The sequence below is a fragment of the Trematomus bernacchii genome, unplaced genomic scaffold (genome assembly GCF_902827165.1).
Source record: "Trematomus bernacchii unplaced genomic scaffold, fTreBer1.1, whole genome shotgun sequence".
Lineage (NCBI taxonomy): Eukaryota > Metazoa > Chordata > Actinopteri > Perciformes > Nototheniidae > Trematomus > Trematomus bernacchii.
The window spans coordinates 10,328,731-10,349,324 of NW_022987689.1; the positions used below are offsets into that span (position 1 = coordinate 10,328,731).

General features: G+C 39.8%; 2 protein-coding genes across 4 annotated transcripts in view; both read left to right on the forward strand.

The window, feature by feature from the left end:
• On the forward strand, positions 1–16,901 carry cop1 (COP1 E3 ubiquitin ligase). Of its 2 annotated transcripts, none has more exons than XM_034137176.1 (20): positions 1–716; positions 859–918; positions 1,491–1,588; positions 1,925–1,989; positions 2,128–2,229; positions 3,538–3,606; positions 3,714–3,773; positions 3,935–4,014; positions 4,632–4,695; positions 5,627–5,741; positions 6,201–6,336; positions 6,479–6,622; positions 7,229–7,337; positions 7,433–7,514; positions 7,604–7,720; positions 9,948–10,065; positions 11,151–11,275; positions 14,317–14,477; positions 14,664–14,708; positions 15,842–16,901. In XM_034137176.1, exons 1-20 carry the CDS (start codon positions 370–372, stop codon positions 15,857–15,859), a joined length of 2,115 nt encoding a protein of 704 aa, XP_033993067.1. In that variant the 5' UTR covers positions 1–369; the 3' UTR covers positions 15,860–16,901. The 2 variants fall into 2 exon arrangements, with proteins under 2 accessions (XP_033993067.1, XP_033993065.1); XM_034137174.1 differs by having other exon boundaries at positions 2–716; positions 2,110–2,229.
• Positions 16,902–18,422: 1,521 nt separating this feature from the next.
• Positions 18,423–20,594, forward strand: part of xrn1 (5'-3' exoribonuclease 1) — a 28,253-nt gene continuing 26,081 nt past the window's right edge. For both annotated transcript variants that reach the window (XM_034137177.1, XM_034137178.1), the window contains exons 1-2: positions 18,423–18,654; positions 19,800–20,032. In XM_034137177.1, the coding sequence (XP_033993068.1) occupies positions 18,580–18,654; positions 19,800–20,032 (308 nt within the window). In that variant the 5' untranslated portion in view covers positions 18,423–18,579. The remainder of the gene's footprint in view (positions 18,655–19,799; positions 20,033–20,594) is intronic.

Sequence of the window (20,594 nt, forward strand, 5' to 3'; positions counted from 1 at the left end):
GCTCACCGGGTACCTGGGGAAATAATCGAGGAAACTCAAGAGATTCCTCTCCGTAGCTAACACTAGTTAGCCGGCTAATCTCCTGAACAACGCAGTTAGGTTGTTTTTTGGCCGTTTCAATGCCTATGTCTTCGGTCCTTTATATTTCAGTGAGTTTCTAATAGGCCGTCAGTGTCAAAAGTGAGGCACACACGGAGGGACAAGTTTAACATACGCTGGATGTTTGGCCACTGTTGCTTTCTCCCAGGATGCTAGCACATAAGCAAGCCAACTAGCTAGCCAACCTGCTAAGGTAGCCAAATAGCAGCACTGTCCGGATGCTTTGAAGAGCAACGCAGCGGATTTTGGGGAGTTACTAGTCGGCCTCGCATGATGTCAGGCAACCGGCCACAGCAGAGCCCCGGTGGGGCGAGCTCAGTGCCCAGCACGAGCAGCAGCAGTAGCACGGGTAACTCAAACAGTAGCGGTGGGAGCAACGCCGTCACAAGTAATGGGAACAATTCTGCAAATGTTGTGCCCTCCCGGACCCTACCAGCAGCCACCGAGGGCGGCTTGGCGGTGCCAACTTTGGCCGCCGTACCCTCGTCTCGGGGCGGCTTTGCTTCCCTGAGCAGACCCTCTGCGTCTTCAGGCAGCCGAAAGAAATCCCACCACCAAGCACCCCTCTACAACGGCCTCTTGAATTCATACGAAGATAAAAGCAACGATTTTGTCTGGTTAGTTTTCGCAACGACTTTTTTCAGAACGTGTTCTATTTCAGTATATGCAGTTGTGTTTTTAATTGTCACTGTAAGTATTTAAATAGTTTGAAAGCTAAACTTTGACATACACTTAACTTTTTCTGTACTTTTTTTCCAGCCCAATTTGCTTCGAGATGATAGAAGAGGCACACATGACAAAATGTGGGCACAGTTTTTGGTAAGTTGTCAGGTGTAGATGAGGCAGTGTGTGATACAGGTGTCCCAGTTTGTTCTAGAATAATGACACACCCGTTGGGCTGTTAAAACGCACAGCAGAGCAACATGTAAACAAATAACAAATGTGTTATTTGCAACAAAAATTAAAATACAACAACTATATTCTTCGTCCCCTGTCCACCAGTTTAGTCAACACCTAAAAAACGTCAACCTCATAAAAACTAAAATATGTTTGGTTTATAGTTTCCAACTTCAACAAACCAAGAGCAATCTTTGCATTATTGGGAGAAGACATTTGCTTTTACTTTTGTAATGTTCTTAGCAAGATTCTGAAAAAAAACACTTTGGCAGACTGAGTGACAATCAATCAAGAATTTAAACATAAAAGTCTAACAATAGGAAAAAAAACATGGACAAAAGCAACATGAGAATAGAGAAGCCGAACTTATTGGCATGGCACAGTTTTATACTGGCATTTCAACACTTGCATAGCTGAATTGTATATAACTAATAACTCATACCTTTGCATGATATTCCCACATATCATCATTTTGTTATTTCTCCCTTCTGCAGTTTCAAGTGTATCCGCCAGAGTCTGGAGGACAGCAATAGATGTCCCAAGTGTAATTATATTGTCGATAACGTTGATCAGCTTTACCCAAACTTTCTTGGTAGGTATTTTGAGTACGAAAGTGTATGTTTGTTTGTGTCTTAACACGGTATTGCTTGGGTTCATCCTGCTTTCATTGATCGGTAAACAATTCAATAATGCAAGAGCTGTTATAGAGTGTTCACATTTACATGTCAAGTCACACTTAGCATATGCATTATAGAATAAAACATAAAGATAAAGTCATTGTTTGATTTGACGTTTTGCGTAGTGTTTGTTACAATACATTTAGGAAACACTCATATATATGCAGCTGTTTTTGAGTACCTAGCTTTCCTAAGTCTTTCCTTCCCCCCCATCCCAACCACCTGCTCCACCCCATGTCCACTTCTTTCAGTAAATGAACTGATTCTTAAACAGAAACAGAGGTCGGAAGAGAAGAGACTAAAACTAGATCATCCTGTAAGTACAAAACACGCACACCGCTTAGTTTTTTTGTCTACCTGTGAATCCCGTTAAACTCCTGCACACTATTTTACTCGCTTTAGAAAGCCTGTAACTGATCGGTGTGTCTGACTACAGAATGGGTCTCGGTGGCAGGTGTTCCAGGATGTTTTGAGTCCGGACCAGGAGAACTTGGACCTGGCAAACGTCAACCTGATGCTGGAGCTCCTAGTCCAGAAAAAGAAGCAGCTGGAGGCGGTGAGTAAAAGTTTAACAGGCATCAGAAGTGTCGTTTATTTTTCTTTGGTGCCAACTTTTTCTTGCATTCTGAATCTGTTTTTGGCTGCTAATAATAAACGTAGTACTGGAAAATACTTCCCAGTAGGATTTGTAACTTCAAGGGAGTAGGATACAAAGTCACTTGCCAAATGCAATATCCACACAGAGTTGTGGTAGTTAACAATGCATGAAAGATAAGTCTGACCACGATGAAGGGACTACATGATTCTGTCAAATCGATGCTAATTGGTTACACTGAAAAATGGGCAGCACAATGAACCCAGGGTATCTGCAAGTGAAAGTCTGAAAAAGCATTGATCTCAGTTCTCTCCTTCCTGCCTTAGAGGCAATTAAAACCAGAGACTATGGGTGTTTCTCAATCGCGAGTAAAGCTGCTTCAGAGCCACTATTTCAAGCATACTACGTCATCGAGTGCCGCCGAAGTACTGTTCCAATCTCCAGTATACTTGGAAATCTACCGAGCCCGGCGTACTCCGTTTGGAGAAATATCGAGTCTACACATGAGTAGACTTCGCGGTCTTAAAATCCCCACAATGCTTTGCGCACGGACCAATTTCCCCAAATCTGTGGCGGAAGATGTAAGGCGGGGCCTCTCATATGACGCACACCTGCACACTTGCTAGCCTGTTCCACACTTCGTTTTCCGAATGCCAGGAAGTATTCTTGACTCGCTTCTGAAGCAAGATGCTCGGCAGACATGTGCTACCAAGCAAGCGTACTCGCGATTGAGAAACACCCTGTATATAAGACCATTGTTTTGTGGATTACCATTTGAAAGCCTTGAGTTTGGCATTTGTCAGTCGCCATCTTGGTTTTTTAAGCCCAAAGTGACCATATTTGGACGAGATTGGAGGAGATGGGGCTGGGTACTGTTAGCACAGCTAGCCTGCTTAGCATCTGTAATTAACGTTAACTGTGATAATTATTAAGATAAACAATAAGAGCAGGAGATATCCAGATTTGAGAGACTGACAACAGCATGCTTGCATGAAATTACTTTAACGAACATGGATAACAATTGCGACTTTCAAAATAGTCTGTGATTATAATTTTTTATCAATCAAGTGTTGATTATTCAACTAAACATTGCAGTATAAATAAACATTATACAAGTAAAAACAATAAACATGTGAAGGGAACAACTGTATTGGTCAATTGTCTGGCAACCAAAAATGTTTTTAAAATTCTACTTTCTGCAGCTTTACTTGTTTTACTATCACTTTTTTTACTATGCGATATCATGTATGCTCTCCGCCTCTTCACTAGGAATCCCAAGCCGCTCAGAGACAGATCCTTATGGAGTTCCTCAAAGAAGCCAGGAGAAACAAGAGAGAAGTACTTTAGTTTTAATATGCTTATAATATTATACTGCTGTCATGAAATGATCCTGAAAGCTTTTCACATGCGGTCATATTTATCTGTGTTTCTGGCTCTTTCAACAGCAACTTGAGCAACTGCAGAAAGAGCTCAACTTTCTTGAGGAGGACATTAAACGTGTTGAGGTAAACAGAGAATCTATAACTGTCATTCATAGTAAATGGAAAGGTAGAGATTGTGCACATGTGTTTATGAAATCATATTATATTAGGAAATGGCAACAACAGGGTCTTTTTCATCAGCAGCTGAAAAAGAAAAACATGTTTTTTTGTGTCATCTTTCCCAGGAAATGAGCGGCCTGTACTGTCCAATGATGGAGGCGGAGTGTACGGTGCCTAATGTGGAGGCTCCATCACCAGCACCCAGGTACAGCTGGATTTATTTACAAATGCTATCGGTACAAGAAAGGATTCGTCATCACAAACAAACACATTCAGCTTTTTGTTCAGTACAATAGAAAACCCAATGTCAGCCCACATGGTTCTTTTTGATGATGCTGTTTTGTCTGTATTATTTTAATCATTGGAGACTATCCAATGACTTTTTTTTTTGTATTACTTTTTTTTACATTTGGTTAGTATCTATGTTTATATTTTCAAGCAGTTGGTTAGAATATTTAAAAATGTGGTTAATGTCCATTTGTATATATTTTTGGGCAGTTGCTTAGTATATTTGTTTATATTCTTTGGCAGTTGCTAAATATCATTTTATAATTGTTTTAGCTGTTGGTTAAGACTCCCTTTTTTTATTTTGTAGCAGTTGGTTGATATTCAATGTTTGTTTTTTGGTCGTCTGTTATAGTGTATTCTAACTTACACCCACAGTATATTACAGCATATTTTATAGTGTTTTTTACAGATACTCTATAGACATGTATATCTTTCTATTGTTAAACACATCTAATTTAATCTATTTATCTAATTCCTGAATAACCCTACAGAGCCTTATACGCCTGTTTATGTTTTTGTTTGTTTCTCGAGTAGCTGCAGCAGTATTATTGAGGCACCAGACTACAGCCAGCCTCCAGGATTTGGTGGAACAACCCAGGTGAGTGAGAGAAACACACATGCTGTTTGGATAGTGGCTTTTAAATCCATTAGAAACCCTCGTTTGATATTTATGTCTGTTATCATCATTATTTTTGTTGGATTTAGACTCGCTTGGAATCTGTTAAGGCAACTACAAGGGCCTTTTTATTACGCGTTGATTTTGACGGTCCCTTGACAAAATGCTTCTGTTTTTACCGGAATGAAGACTGCATATCCCATGAGCACCACCGCCTCTTTAAGCAATGATTTCATCCGCATGGCCAATACCTTTGTTGGTTTTGGAAGCAAATGAAAGAAAAACACAACTCTTGCTCTCTCTTTTATTCCAAAAACTGTCAGTTGCCTGATTTATGTTGCTTGTAATCAGATAAAGCTTTGCTGTGGTTATGTTTCTTGACAAACAAAGCTATTGTAAGCTTCATTTAACTAGCAACAGCCAAGACGTTAGCTAGCTTTGTTCTAGCCACCAACGTAACTGTATATCTTGATGTAAAACCCTGTCTCAAAAAGTATATTTTGAATTACAAAGTCATATCACACCACAGTCTATGTGGAAAAGGGACAATTCAGGATTGTCTTTTTATATTCTTTTAAATCCCACAATCCTTCCCATCTGCTGAAAGATCGAACAAGGTTGATACTTGTTTGGGCCTTTTTTGTTCCTTCTGTCAATTATTTAGTCATTTTATTTGCTGATCCTGCCCCTGTATTAGCCATAACCACTAAATATAATATAACAAACTTAATTATTTGAAGAGAAATCTCCTCTGGCTAACGTATGACTAACTACCACATGTAATCGGTAAAAATGCATTCGTAGGCTCATCTCGTAAATGTTTAGTCAAATTATGGATGAGTTTCAACAGAATAAATGTCAGAATGACTTTGACTCCACTGTACTCTTAAACACTTGAAATTGTTTTTACCAGGGCAAGAGACAGACCTGGTACAACAGCACCCTGGCGTCACGGAGGAAGAGGCTGACTGCTCATTTTGAGGATCTGGAACAGTGCTACTTCTCCAACAAAATGTCACGCATCACAGGTAAATGTCCGTTAGTAGGGGGGGGGAGGGGGCATCTTTCTCTCACAGTACAAAGGCAGTTAGTGTAGAAACATCGCTATAAATGTATCTAATGTCTTGATTCTGCACAAACTGGACTATATTAGCATGAAGGAAGAACCAGAGTGAAGCTTCAGTTCTTAAAGGATGAGTGGCAGTGCCTTAAGTAGCTTTTTGCTAAATTGAAGACCACATTTGCCACAAACATGTCTTCTGGTTGTCACAGAGTGAGTGTTTGTAACGTAAAGAAATTACGGAATGCGGTCACACAATACAAAGATTGCATTATTTTTGGTCAATATATCACACATGTGACATACATCTCCTCTAGAAATTAAGATTTAGTTAAAAAATGTATCCTCTTTTTTTCTATAGCATAGAGTACTTAGGTCATGTAGCCATTGCTCTTATCGAACAGTTTTTTTAATAATGTGTGTTCAGATGAAGGCAGGAACCTGAACCAGCTGGATGACTTCATGGAGTGCCTGTCAAAGTTCACACGCTACAACTCTGTGCGGCCGCTCGCCACCCTCTCGTACGCCAGCGACCTGTACAACGGCTCCAGTATTGTCTCCAGGTACAAAAAAATACATTAAATGACCTTGAATACAAGTCCGACGCACTTTGTGGCCTTGATCTTTGAAGGCTCAATGTGTGATATTAGAGTTGTTATGCTGTTTTTGTATCCATCCTAACAAGTTTTCTATCCTGTGTTTCAGTATTGAGTTTGACCGTGACTGTGACTACTTTGCCATCGCCGGTGTGACCAAGAAGATCAAGGTGTTTGAGTATGGCACAGTGATCCAGGACGCCGTGGACATCCACTACCCTGTTAATGAAATGACCTGCAATTCCAAAATCAGGTAGGGGAAATAAATGTCCTACAATGTTTTAGATGTTCAGGTTGTAAACACATATTGCAAATATGGTGTTATTTTCTATTCGACGATTTCAAAGAGTTGTATTTCAATAATAACCCATAGAAGGAAAATAATGTCCCTATATTCTTTTCTAATATTGTGATAAAATCACATCAGTTTAAGTATTTTCTATTTATAGATAATGTTCATTTACTCCGACAGAACAACTGAAACCATTATCTATGGTCTCTTCAAAGCTATTAGACTTCCTTTTGGACAAAAATTGTAATTTGACATTGCAGAACACTATGAATACTGGTCTACTGATTTGATCATTTGTTTGGTTAATCCCACAAACAGGCTCTCAAATGTACTGTTTTTCAATATGTCATATTTTTATTTTTCGGTGGGCTTTAAAGGGATAAGATTAATGTTGTTTTACTTCATTGACGGACTGATGCAAGCCCACTTAAAATATCCAAATCACCGTTGTTTTAAAAACCAAGGCCCTAGACTAAAGAAATATTAAATGGAGCACTTATTAAGAAGGTGACAAGTTGTGAGTTTACATCTTAAAGTGAAAGTAATCCCAATCTTGTTTGGTTGTAGCTGTATCAGCTGGAGCAGCTATCACAAGAACCTTCTGGCCAGCAGTGACTATGAGGGGACTGTGATCCTGTGGGACGGGTTCACAGGCCAGAGGTCCAAAGTCTACCAGGTATGATAATTATATCATATAGATTTCCTTTGTTTGTGATCTGTTTCCAATCTGTCATGTCCCATGTATAAGGTTTCTTTTCTCTTGTTCTCCAGGAACATGAGAAAAGGTGTTGGAGTGTCGACTTTAATCTGATGGACCCAAAGCTGTTAGCCTCCGGTTCTGATGATGCTAAAGGTAACCGAGAAATGCTTTTTTCTGACAGTTTTCAAGACTTACATCTTCCAGGTCATGGTGAATTGTTTTTGTTTGTTCTTGTGTTTCAGTGAAGTTATGGTCGACCAATCTTGACAACTCTGTGGCCAGCATCGAGGCCAAGGCCAACGTCTGCTGTGTGAAGTTCAGTCCGACCTCCAGGTATCATCTGGCCTTCGGCTGCGCAGGTGAGATCAGGATCGATTTCTCTAGAACTGGATTTGAACAGCATTGAGCAGAATTGACCCAAGATAGTTTTAAAAAAAAGTGTCTCTTTGTTTTTCTTCTTGTTTCTTTTGTTCTTCTTTATGTGAAGACAAAGGTTTTTCTTCTTTTTGTTCGTGATCTTTTTCTTCCTTGTTCTTCTTCTTCTTCCTCATCTTTTTTGTGTATTCTTCTCCGTCTTCTTGATCTTGTTTTTCTTCTTATTGTTCCTTTTCTTGTGAATTATTGTAATAGATATCTGTCTAACATAGACATCACAAACATGTTTTCGTAAATATTCCCTTTAAAAGCCTGCAGCATATTTTATAAGCAGCTTACAGTATCTGGTCAGACTCCAATGAGTGCAGTTTATCTGTTTATTTAACTCTTTAAAAGTCCATAGGGGGGAACAAAAAGATGAGAATTACCCGTGCTTAAAATCCCAGGCAAAAACATTCTCATAGATCATTGTGATTTATTATTATCGTTGCACTCTGACAGGGTGCACACACCTCACACAGTCAGCCCTCGTGGACCACGACATTTATGTTGTGGTTTCACACACACAGGTGGTCCAGTCTAACAACTTGATCTGCTGTTTCTCCCAAGGGAGTAACAAGAATCTGAACAATAATTGTGTGCACCAAAACAACCTTTCAAGTACCTAACATTGGATAAAATAGCAAACTGCGTTTTATCGAGCGGTGAATTGCCCTGGCTTATATACTCCATTCCCTTTGTCTCCAAGGTCCAAGTCCACCGAGCCCCTCCTTGACCTTGAAGGTGTTGGTTGAGCGCCTGGAGTAAAGCTAGAACACTGAAGTAAAAGCCAGTAGGCGTAGTGTTTCTTAAAACAGAGCTTGTATGAAACACAAACGGTCAGTCTTTTACAACATCGTTTCACCTTGGCTGCCTGTCTTGGTTGTTATGGGATATGAATGACTCTTAGTCTCTCACCTCACAAAACAACCGGAGATAAAAGTAAAGTGCTGCATTCTAAATCCTATTTAAGAAGAGGACTTACTTTATTAATCCCCAAATAGAAGATTCAGTTTTTCCACTGTTTTTGTTATACAGCTACAATTGAAGTACTCGGTATTCTTCAAGCACCACAAGAAAAGTTCAATTTATAGCAGTTATGTGGCACATTTCAAAATCACTTATATGAAATTACTGGATTATGATTAGCGATGAATTAATGTGTTTATCTCCAATCCAATCCACTTTAGAGGGTTTACCAAAGTGCTTCACAGCAAACATAACATTATAATAAAATATAATATTACAATAATAGATAAAAGGCACACATAAGAATTAATACAAGGTACACAAAGGCTATGGACAGACAATAAAAGCATAAAAATAGATAAAACAGCTCAAACTGACTCGAAAGCGAGGGAAAAGAGGTGGGTCTTTAGGCGGGACTTAAAAGTTTGGAGGGTGGGCGACAATTTGACATGGGGGGGGGCAGGTCGTTCCAGAGCCTGGGGGCTACCGCTGAGAAGGCTCGGTCTCCCCTGGTCTTTTTCTTGGTTTTAGGGACTACCAGCAGCAGCTGATCAGCCAACCTCAAAGCCCTTGAGGGGGTGAACACCTTTAGGAGGTCGGAGATGTACTGAGGGGCCAGCCCATTAAGCGATTTAAAAACAAACAATAAAATCTTAAAATGGACAGGAAGCCAGAATTGGTGTGCTCATGCTTGCGTGTTCCTGTAAGCAGCCGAGCCGCAGCGTTTTGTACCAGCTGCAGGCGTGCCAGCGAGGTCTTGTTTAGGCCGGCATAAAGGGCATTACAATAATCTAGAAAGAAAACAAAGGCATGAATTACACGCTCAAAGTCTAAAAAGGATAAAACCGGTTACATTTTGGACAGGAGCCTCAGGACTTAACCACAGAGTTTATCTGTTTATCTCATTTAAAAGCACTGTCGATTTTGACGCCCAGATTTGTGACCATGGGTTTTCCGCTGGTAATGGTGGATTTGTTTTGACTTCCTTTGTAAATTGCTGCCGGATTAATTAACCTATAATTATGTCACTCAGTTTTTATCTTGTATTAGCCAAAAATCTGTATTGTAACTTAAGCTGTCAAATCAATGTAGTTCAGTTAAAAGTATGATATTGACGTCCAAAACGAAGTGGAGTAGAAAATAAAGGTTGTACAAAAAGAAAATACTTACTGAATGCACCCCTTTTTGTTCTTCCGCTCGCAGACCACTGTGTCCACTACTACGATCTACGCAACACTAAGCAGCCAATCATGGTGTTCAAAGGCCACAGGAAGGCGGTGTCTTACGCTAAGTTCGTCAACGGAGAGGAAATTGTTTCTGCGTAAGTCACTCTAGCCTATTTGTAGTAGTATTGTGCTAAAAGCCTGTGTGTGTGTATGTGTAAAACAGCTAGTATTTATTTATTTTTCATTCCAATGTATTTTTCTTCTGCAAAGATTCTCTTGTGCCATCTAGTATTTATATATACTGTAGTCTATGTACCCACCAGTGTTGTGAAACTATACCTGTGTCCATGACATAACTGAGACAAAGACGAGACTTCGACCACGTCATTAAACCCTGACTGTCGAGAAAAGTCGAGTCAAATTGACCTTGGAATATAAAAACGAATTTCTTTATGTCCATTGACGAACAAGGAGACAAGATATTATTGTTGTCTATAATGGACTGTTTTTGTTTATCAATATAATGAATACAGATACAGCAGTAACTTACATAATTAATTAAAGTTATTAAAACTGAACAAAGCCTAGTGCTAAACCGAGTCTATTTCTGCTGCTGCCTTGCATTATGAGTGCTAAAATGAATGACAACAGCGTGGCTTAGGAAAAACAAGGTGATATTTGGCTAGTTTCCTTGACTGAAATGATATAAAATGGTTTACTTCGACTAATATAAGATTAGAGAAGCCAAGACTAAACAAATACTTCATAAAAGATTAGCTGACAAAATGAACCCTTCTACCAACCACATTACATGCATTGTTGACAAAAATCTAAATCGGAACCACAATACTTCATTCATCCTGAGGAAAATGTGGGTTTGGGACTGTTGCTCCATTTAAGAATAAAATACAAAGCTAAAATCAAATCAATAAAAGTGATAATGTGCAAAAAGAAGTGAAGCAAAAATGTGCACATTGTACTACAATATATAAGAACAAGAAATGTGTGAAAACCTCTGTAACTAAACATATACAGTGGTTCTTACCTTTGACAAAAATACATATGCTTACACTGATTCATGGCTCGTTTTGTTGTTGTCTTTGTGTTTCACAAAAATGCTCACCTTTTCAGTCTGAACATTGATAATATTATCCCTCCCAAAGCATTTTTATCAGGTCATGTTACAAAGTGCCCTACATTTGCATTGAGTCATCGTGTATTTACACCCTTTAATCAACAGTTCAACAGACAGTCAGCTGAAGCTGTGGAACGTCAACAAACCTCACTGCCTGCGCTCCTTCAAGGGTCACATCAACGAGAAGAACTTCGTAGGCCTGGCCTCCAATGGAGACTATGTTGCCTGTGGTAAGAAAAATAAAAAGCCTATACTGACCATGTTGTTAGGCAAAGCAAGGCACATTTATTTATATTAGGGATGTGCATCTCCATCATTGAGGCCGATGCGATGCGCATCTCGATACGTTGCCAACGATACGATCCATTAACGATACATTTGAAGCACCAGGCGATACGATACGATACAATTCACCCCTGTTGCGATTACATTGCATTACATTGCAGTTCGCTGACGCTTTTATCCAAAGCGACTTACAATAAGTGCATTCGACCAAGAAGATGGAGGCGTGTGGCGCAGTGGATAGAGCCTTGGTGTTGGGATCACTGCACCCACTGCAGTCAGCATGTCGTTCTGTCCCTGGGCAAGACACTTCACCCCAAATTGCTCCTGTGGGGATTGTCCACAGTATTGAGTATGTAAGTCGCTTTGGATAAAAGCGTCTTACAAGCGTAAGATGTAAAAGATACAAACGTGAAGAAAACAGAATCATATAAGTACATCAGGTTTCATAGAGCCAAAACATTTCAAGTGCTACTCAACTAGCTTTAAATAAGCCAGTCCTTTGTTAGTATATAAGTGCTTTGTTAGTCATTTTATTGCTCGAAGTGGAGTCGAAAGAGATTAGTTTTTAGTCTGCGCCGGAAGATGTGTAAGCTTTCTGCTGTCCTGATGTCAATGGGGAGCTCATTCCACCATTTTGGAGCCAGGATAGCAAACCGACGTGTTTTTGCTGATGGGAACTTGGGTCCCCCTCGCAGTGCGGGTGCAGCGAGCCGTTTGGCTGATGCAGAGCGGAGTGCACGTGCTGGGGTGTATGGTTTAACCATGTCCTGGATGTAGGAAGCAACAGATCCATTCACAGCATGGTACACAAGTACCAGTGTCTTGAAGTGGATTCTAGCAGTTACTGGAAGCCAGTGAAGGGAGCGGAGGAGCGGTGTGGTGTGGGAGAATTTAGGAAGGTTGAAGACCAGACGAGCCGCTGCATTCTGGATGAGCTGCAGAGGTCGGATGGCACATGCAGGTAGACCAGCCAGGAGGGAGTTGCAGTAGTCTAGGCGTGAGATGACGAGAGCCTGGACCAGAAGCTGCGTCGCTTTCTGGGTCAGGAGGGGACGTATCCTCCTGATGTTGGAAAGAGTGTATCTGCAGCAGCGGGTTGTAGCAGCGATGTTTGCGGTGAAGGACAGGTTGTTATCTAGGGTCACACCCAGATTCCTTGCAGTCTGAGTCGGGGAAACAACAGAGGGGCCGATGTTGATTGTTAGGTCAAGAGTGGGACAATCTTTTCCCGGAAGAAAAAGCAGTTCAGTCTTGTCAAGGTTGAGCTTGAGGTGGTGAGCAGACATCCACTGAGAAATGTCTGCTAGACAAGCAGAGATGCGTGCGACGACCTGGGTTTCAGAACGGGGAAAAGACAGAATTAATTGGGTGTCGTCAGCGTAACAATGGTATGAAAAACCATGCTGGCTAATGACCGATCCGAGCGAGTTTGTGTACAGAGAGAACAGGAGGGGACCAAGGACAGAGCCCTGAGGGACCCCTGTAGTTAATTGACAAGGGTCGGACTCGGACCCTCTCCAAGTTACCCTGTAGGTGCGGTCTTTGAGGTATGAGGTGAGGAGGGAAAGTGCAGAGCCTGAAACTCCAAGTTCTTGGAGAGTGCGAAGGAGGATCTGATGATTCACCCTGTTGAATGCAGCAGACGGGTCCAAAAGGATGATGACAGAGGAGAGGGAGGCTGCTTTAGCAGTGTGCAGTTCCTCAGAGACAGCAAGGAGAGCAGTTTCTGTGGCGTGACCTGCCTTGAAACCAGACTGGTGCGGATCGAGAAGGTTGTTCTGATGGAGATAACAGGAGAGTTGTTTAAAGACAGCGCGTTCAAGTGTTTTAGACAGGAATGGGAGGAGAGAGACAGGCCTGTAGTTTATAACATCGGACGGGTTGAGAGTGGGTTTCTTTAGGAGAGGGTTTACTCTTGCCTCCTTGAGACTGTTTGGAAGGTGACCAGAAGTTAGAGAAGTGTTGATGAAATGGGTGAGAAACGGTAGAATATCAGGAGCGATAGTCTGAAGGAGGTTTGAGGGGATAGGGTCCAGAGGACAGGTGGTAGGACGGGCAGAGGTAACGAGGGTAAGAACCTCACTTGGAGAGAGAGGGGAAAAGGAGGTTAGTGTGTGGGTGAACGGTGGGACTGGTGACCCAGTGGTGAATAATGGTGAGTCGGAAAAAGAAGAGCGAATATCATCAACCTTTTTTTCAAAGTAGTTAACAAAGAGCGATTTTTCAAGTTGTCCGTCTTTCTTGAAAAATCCGAAGTGTTGCCAAACGTTTGATTTGTAGGTATTTTTCAGTGCGCTATGTTTCTCTTTCTCCTCGACTTCCATGTTTGTTGATAACTGAGGCTCTCGGCCTCCGTAGTGGCGAAGCAAAGATCAAAGATCGTCTCTGCTGACAGGATGAGAGGATATTATATGAATTAATCATTTTTTTACCGATGCAAAGACGCTACAATCGATGCATCGCGAGTTCAACCCAAACTGTAGCCGATGTGCACTCGCATTTTGAACGTTTATGCCGGTGCACCGATGCGAATCGGTGAATCTTAACATCACTAATTGATATGGCACATTTTGACAGTAAATGCTTTACATATAACATTGAGACAGTGCAAAAGAAACACATTATATAATATTTAAAAAGCTAAAATGATACATGTTAGAACAAGCTTAAATACAGTAAGAAAATACAATAAATACAAGAATCAAACTTGCAATGTAAGATATTAATAGTAATTTGCTTTAAAAATAATTAAATAAAAAGGCATCAATAAAAAAGAGATGAATAAATAAATGTATTTGTGATGCAGCATTTCCTTGATATTTGCTCAGCCATGAAGCGGCATTACTGCAAGAAATACGCAACTCTAGGTCCAAATCGGAAAGTTTTGAATATTTATTACTCTTGGCCATGTTAGCAACCTGTGACAAAACTAAAAATGATATGAAAACAATCACAATGTAACCTTTTTATTTATTTGTGTGTACAGGCAGTGAAAACAACTCCCTGTACCTGTACTACAAAGGCCTTTCCAAGACACTGTTAACATTCAAGTTTGACACGGTGAAGAGCGTTCTGGACAAAGACAAGAAGGAAGACGACACCAATGAGTTTGTCAGTGCTGTCTGCTGGAGAGCTCTGCCCGACGGAGTGAGTTCACCTGTTCTTTTTACATATTCTGTTCTAGAAGAAAGATTGCCGTCTGCTCTTCCTGAACAGATCACGTTAATGCAAATCTCTTGTGGTGTCAACACATTTTGTTTGATGTTGTCCTGTAAGTGAATAAATATCCATGAGTAACTGATAAGGTTTTAACAATGATGCTTTCTTTTTTAGGAGTCAAATGTACTGATTGCTGCAAACAGTCAAGGAACCATCAAGGTTTGTGTTTTGAAATATACATAAATCATGCTTTTAACTACAGTCCAACTTTATCATCGGGCGATTTTAATCAAAAACTCATGCCTAGTTTGAGATCCATCAGTAAATTCACAGAAAACTAGCTACTTTTTTGATAATAATTGATCTGCATGACTGAAACAAATACCACAAGGAAGGTGTTAGAAACATATGTATTAGGGTCCTTGCCCTGATTGTTTTTCTTTCAAATTACAGAGCCGAGATTAACATTAAAGGTAGGGTAGGTAAGTTTGAGAAACCGGCTCGAGATACACTTTTTGTTATATTCCATGGAATGCTCTTAACATCTCGATAGCAATGAATATCTTAAGTGCTTTGACAAAAAATCCATTAAAAAATGTCATCTGTGGAAGCAGTAATACTGTAAAAAGTACGACCAATCATTTTAGCCGGCCCGGCTAAAGTAACTGGATGGCCTACCTGCCTGTCAGCCTTCCATCTGTGCACAAACTTATCTCGTGCCCTCATTGGTCATGTGCGCGTTCGTGTGTGTTGGAGGAGGGGCTCTGTAAGGAAGTGGCAGATTTTCTCCGGTTGTGTTATTTCAAATTCTAGCGATCTCGAGCCGGTTTCTCAAACTTACCTACCCCACCTTTAAGACAAGAATTAAGACAAAAAATTAGAAAACGTCTATTTTTTTTCCTGTTCAGTTTTTTTCCCCACGTAATTCTGTTACTCAAATCATCCTGAAATTCTGATTATTTTTCTAAATGTGCAACTTTAAATATTTCAGTTTTTTCTCACACATTTGCCATTGTAGTACTGGTGTTTCTCTGATTATAACCTCTCCTCCACTGGTTCTGTATTTATTATTATTTATTTATTTTACCTATAATGGTCGTAATTTGCAGTGGAAAATAATGTATTTTAAAGTAATGTATTAAAGTTTCACCGTGTGCTGGGGTTACATGTCCAGTCTATGTAGTATACAGATAAGACATCTTTCAGCAGTATGTCTTAACCCAGTCTGTGTATAAATGGACTTCCATATGGCACATTCATTGTTACCTACAAAAGCAAGGACTGCGTTCATCTTGCTTTCCAGTAACAGTGAGCTACAGATAACAAAACAGCTATATCTTCTCTCCTCACAGGTGCTGGAGCTCGTCTGAAGGCCCACCAAGTCTCCAGTGTGATAGAACTCCCATGAGCCTCTCTTCGTTGGGCAGAGGATCAGTCTGATGCAGGGCAGACCAAGGCTGCCTCGGAGAGCTGAAATAAACTGAACCTGTCTTATTTTAATGAGCTACAGCAGAAAGACTTTGGACGGATACATCTGTATAGCAGGAGAAGATGTGCTGTCATTTCACAGCCCAGAGACGAGGACCCGGCACGCAGCGGAACAAGAGACTTCAGAAAGCATTTTTGTTTCTTTTCAGTAAAGTTATATCGACTAAAATACAACGCCTCCTTATGGTTTTAGGTCAATTTAAAATGTGTACCTTTTTAATCAAGCTCTTGCTCTCAAGGGTACATCCAGCCAAATGCTACTAGTGTGATGCATTTCCCCTTTTAAAGGCCAAAGCACAAGACAAGAGGACATGCAAGAATGATGTCTACACATGAAGCTTTTAAACCCTCTCCCGCCCTCATTGTTTGTCAACCGCCTGTTTTCGTTCCCCTTTATGTGTAGTTTTTGTGTTTTTTCAGATTGGAAGAAACCAGTTTTAATAAATATAACTTGAATTTCATTCTGTCAAGCGTATCGTCAGTTCCTTTTCTGGCATTGGAGTGCAGAATGTGAGGTAGTGTACAGAAGTCAAGGAAGACCAATTGTTTATGTTGCTATTGACACAACCTGTTTGTGATCACAGTGAAACTCGTATAACTTAAGGCATTGACCTGCAGTGCTACATCAAACTGGATCATTTTCCACGTATGTCAGCCGTTTGTTGCTTGTTGAAAATGAGAACCTCGCAGTATCTGATTTTGTTCTATTTTTAATGTAGCAATGGAATTACTGTTCGCGTACTGTAGGGTTGAAACATCTGCATTTTAATGCAAACTGCTGTCAGTTTCTGTTAATGGGTGATCCATGTTGACATGATTGACACAGAGAGGATTTGGTAAACTCCGCCAATACCTACCTATTTTATGATAATTGAGTGAGAGGTGTTTTGTATTTGTATAACTGAATAAATTATTTCAAAACAATACTGTTGCGTTCGGTCATTTTTATTTGGCTTTAAAGCATTCTTGAGATGGGTTGTTTTGATCTTGTGTGTAAAAATAATACATTACATTTTCTTTCTCCATCTCTAAAAAAAAACTGTTATGGCAAGGCGCTTTCTATTCCAGCTCTCTTAATCCGGAAAAGTCTGGCTGTAAAATCAAGTTAAACGATGAAAACAAAGGAATAGGTGTACTGACAGAAACAGGGAGACTTAGCAAAGTTAAATTCAATTGTGTACTCTAATCATCCTCCATCCTTTGTGTGTGTGTGTCTGCTGGACACTGGCAGGCTGATTTTTCCCAGATTATAATTGTATTGATATTAAAAGATACCACCAGATAGAACCATCTTCCATCAGTATTTGTAGTAATGTGTGTCGTGACAATGAAAACAAACCAGACATGAAAACTAGTTTTCAGTTTGCCTTCACTTGGTTGCACACCCTGCGCACCACTTTTTAGTAGAAGTACGCATGGTGCAATACCTGCCTAACAAGCCCCAACAATTATGGACCATTACAGTCACCGAACAACTCAAACTAATTAGAAATTGCAAAATGTCCTGCAATTTAATAAGAAAAAAACAAACAATTATTTTTGGGGCCCGGCATGCTTTGTATGAATCCTCCCAAATAGACAAGGGGAAAGGGGTTTGTGACAGTAAGTGTCATAAATGTGTTTTGCACGTATTTACCTTATACTTTGCTGGCTTTAGGGCACTTTCCCATTTAAGCACGATTGCTATTGATTTGATTAGGTTTATAAGCTTTTGAATAAACTATTTTGATTACCGATATGTGATCATTTTATAAAAATAAAAACATATATTTGACAATTTACAACAGTGTTTGGAGCTGTGAGGAGCTGTTGGCTGTATGAGAGGGCCCAGTCTCATACAAAACATGACTAGCCTACCCCAAGTATGACTTCTGGGTTTGCTAATTAAGATGAAGGTTAAGAAGATTCATTTGTCCACTCTGTTTATATGTTTTTGTATACATAGTAAACACACAGTACAAATACCCAGTCTGTCAAGCGCCAGGAGGCAATTGGGGTTCCGGCACCTTGAGCAAGGCAGTGCCCAGGACTTGAACCGGTGACCCTCCGGTTACACACTGAGCTACTGCAGCTTTGATTTTAGGTTCATAGGTTTTATTGTCATAATGTACAATAGCTACAGTGTGTTTAGGGCAATATTATAAGGCCCATTAATGCTCCTTCATCAATGCAACATATAGAAACAGAACAGAAATAAAATAGAAATGTGAGAATGAGATTGTTGCAAGTGACTAATGTGTAGGTAAATGCGTATTCATGTGAAATGAAATTAGCTGAACCAAAAACAGAATGTACATTTAAATATTATTATTTTTAAATGTGTTTATGTATCTATTTTCTGGCGGGAATGGGCTCTTCACAAATACAACTGAAAACAAAACAAAACGGAACTACTGTTTTCAGAGTAGCGGCGGAATGTTTTAACAGACGGACTACGGACAACTAGCTAGTTAGCGGCCGTTGGAAACAAAACCAGACTCCACTCAAAGCAAGTTCTCATGTTATCGAGCGAAGCCTTGTCTGTATTCAGTTAAATACCTAGCTAAACCACATTTCAGTTTTAACTGTGTTCATCCAGGGGATTTAGACTTTCGTGGTGAAGATGGGAGTACCGAAATTTTACCGATGGATTTCAGAGCGATATCCCTGCCTCAGTGAAGTTGTCAAGGAACATCAGGTAGGAAACATCGTTAGCTTCGCAAGCCACTGTTGCTCATAGCCGCAGCGTTAGCTTAGCTAGCTGTTTGCTAACAGCAAAGTACACCGTCAGTGGGCCGTGGAACTTTTATTCCACTTACGTTAGCTCACCAATGTTTTTGTCCGGCCACTTCTGACTAACTCTTACATTTGATACCATACAACATATTGCTAGTCAAATTGGCGTCATACCAAATTCCAACACTTACTCGCTTACCATTGTATATGTTCTACGTGTACACATTTACCAGTGCAAAAATACATCTTAGTAATAAACATGTTACCACCGACTTGTTTAGGTCTTTGTTGAGATTTTGAAAAACAATAAACCCCTCACATTCAGATAGGCTAACCAACTTTATGCTAACTAAATGTAGCTAGTTATTTGGTTTACATACACTTTGTTTCACGTTGTCTAGAAGGGGTTTAAAATGTAATACATATATGGCCACGTTTTATGTGATATTATGATTGAATTACCAAGTTATTTAGTCTACTTTAGCGGCACTGGAATTGACTTTAGTGACCTAGTTCCCTGTGTCGTAGGGCAGATAGGGTTTCATCAGCTGGACGTTGCTCAGTGTCACTCTCATTGCGTAAGCCAGCTCTGAAATGTGTGTTAAAACAATATAAAGGACGATTAATGCTAGCATCTTTATATTGGATGACAATGGATACGAAACATATGTTGTATTTATTTTCTGGGAATTATCTGTTAATGATTTCAAAAACATAAAATACATGTTCTCCTTTTGATTGTATTTCATTAGATCAATTGTACTTTATTGATCCAAAATTGACCATTTTTTGTAACAGCATAAGCATGTTTACAAGGCATTGCACATGGACAACAATACAATAAAAATAAACTGTAAATACAGACATAACAGCAGCAGCAACTGAAACATTTTGAGTTATCCCTTATACTTATGCTTAACATTTTCCCTTTTTCCAAATTAAATGTACCTGAAAATAAAACCAAACAAACTACAATATCTTTGTTGCCAACAGATGTTTTTCAGGATTCAAGAAATATACAAATATTTTGAATATTGGTCACTTTATAGGAATATATTTGTATAATATCAAAAGTTTATGCTCAGTTTTGTTTCTTTCTCTCCTCAGATTCCAGAGTTTGACAATCTCTATCTGGATATGAATGGGATTATCCACCAATGTTCCCACCCGAACGATGAGGATGTCCACTTTCGCATTTCCGAGGAGAAGATTTTTGCCGACATCTTCCATTACCTGGAGGTGCTGTTCAGGATCATCAAGCCCCGCAAGGTGTTCTTCATGGCGGTGGACGGCGTGGCACCAAGGGCGAAGATGAACCAGCAGAGAGGACGGAGATTCAGGTAGAGATGGATGAGAAGAAACATGGAGAATCTCCTTTTCTCCTGTGGTTGTGTTTAGGCTAACACGCAGAATGGGTCGACTAAGGTCATCTGACCTTGCTACACGACCTGAAATCAATGCAGCTGACTTTGTTATGCTATGGGGAAAACATTCTCCTGTTATAACTACAGAATTTAATTACTTTTATAATTTTTTGGCATGGGATGTTTTTCCCTTAGTATATTAACACACTTCTAACCGTGGTACATTTTTTTATTTTCAGTTTATCTTATCTTATTTTTTATTATATATCATTTTTTGATTAAGGGTTTGGATACCATTTTGTTCAACATTTAAAAATGCTACGTAAAAAATAAAAATACAAAGTAAAGAAAGAGAATCCTAGGTCTGCACCTTGATTTTGTGTGTAAATAACAGCACGTTTTCTTAATGTTATCTGATCAAGACGCAAAGTCTTTTTGCACATTTTTTTGTATACATTCACTGTTATAGTTCTTTGTCTGATGTACTGCATAATAAGGCAGAATGAAGCTCAAACAGAACTGAAATGCAACATTGGCT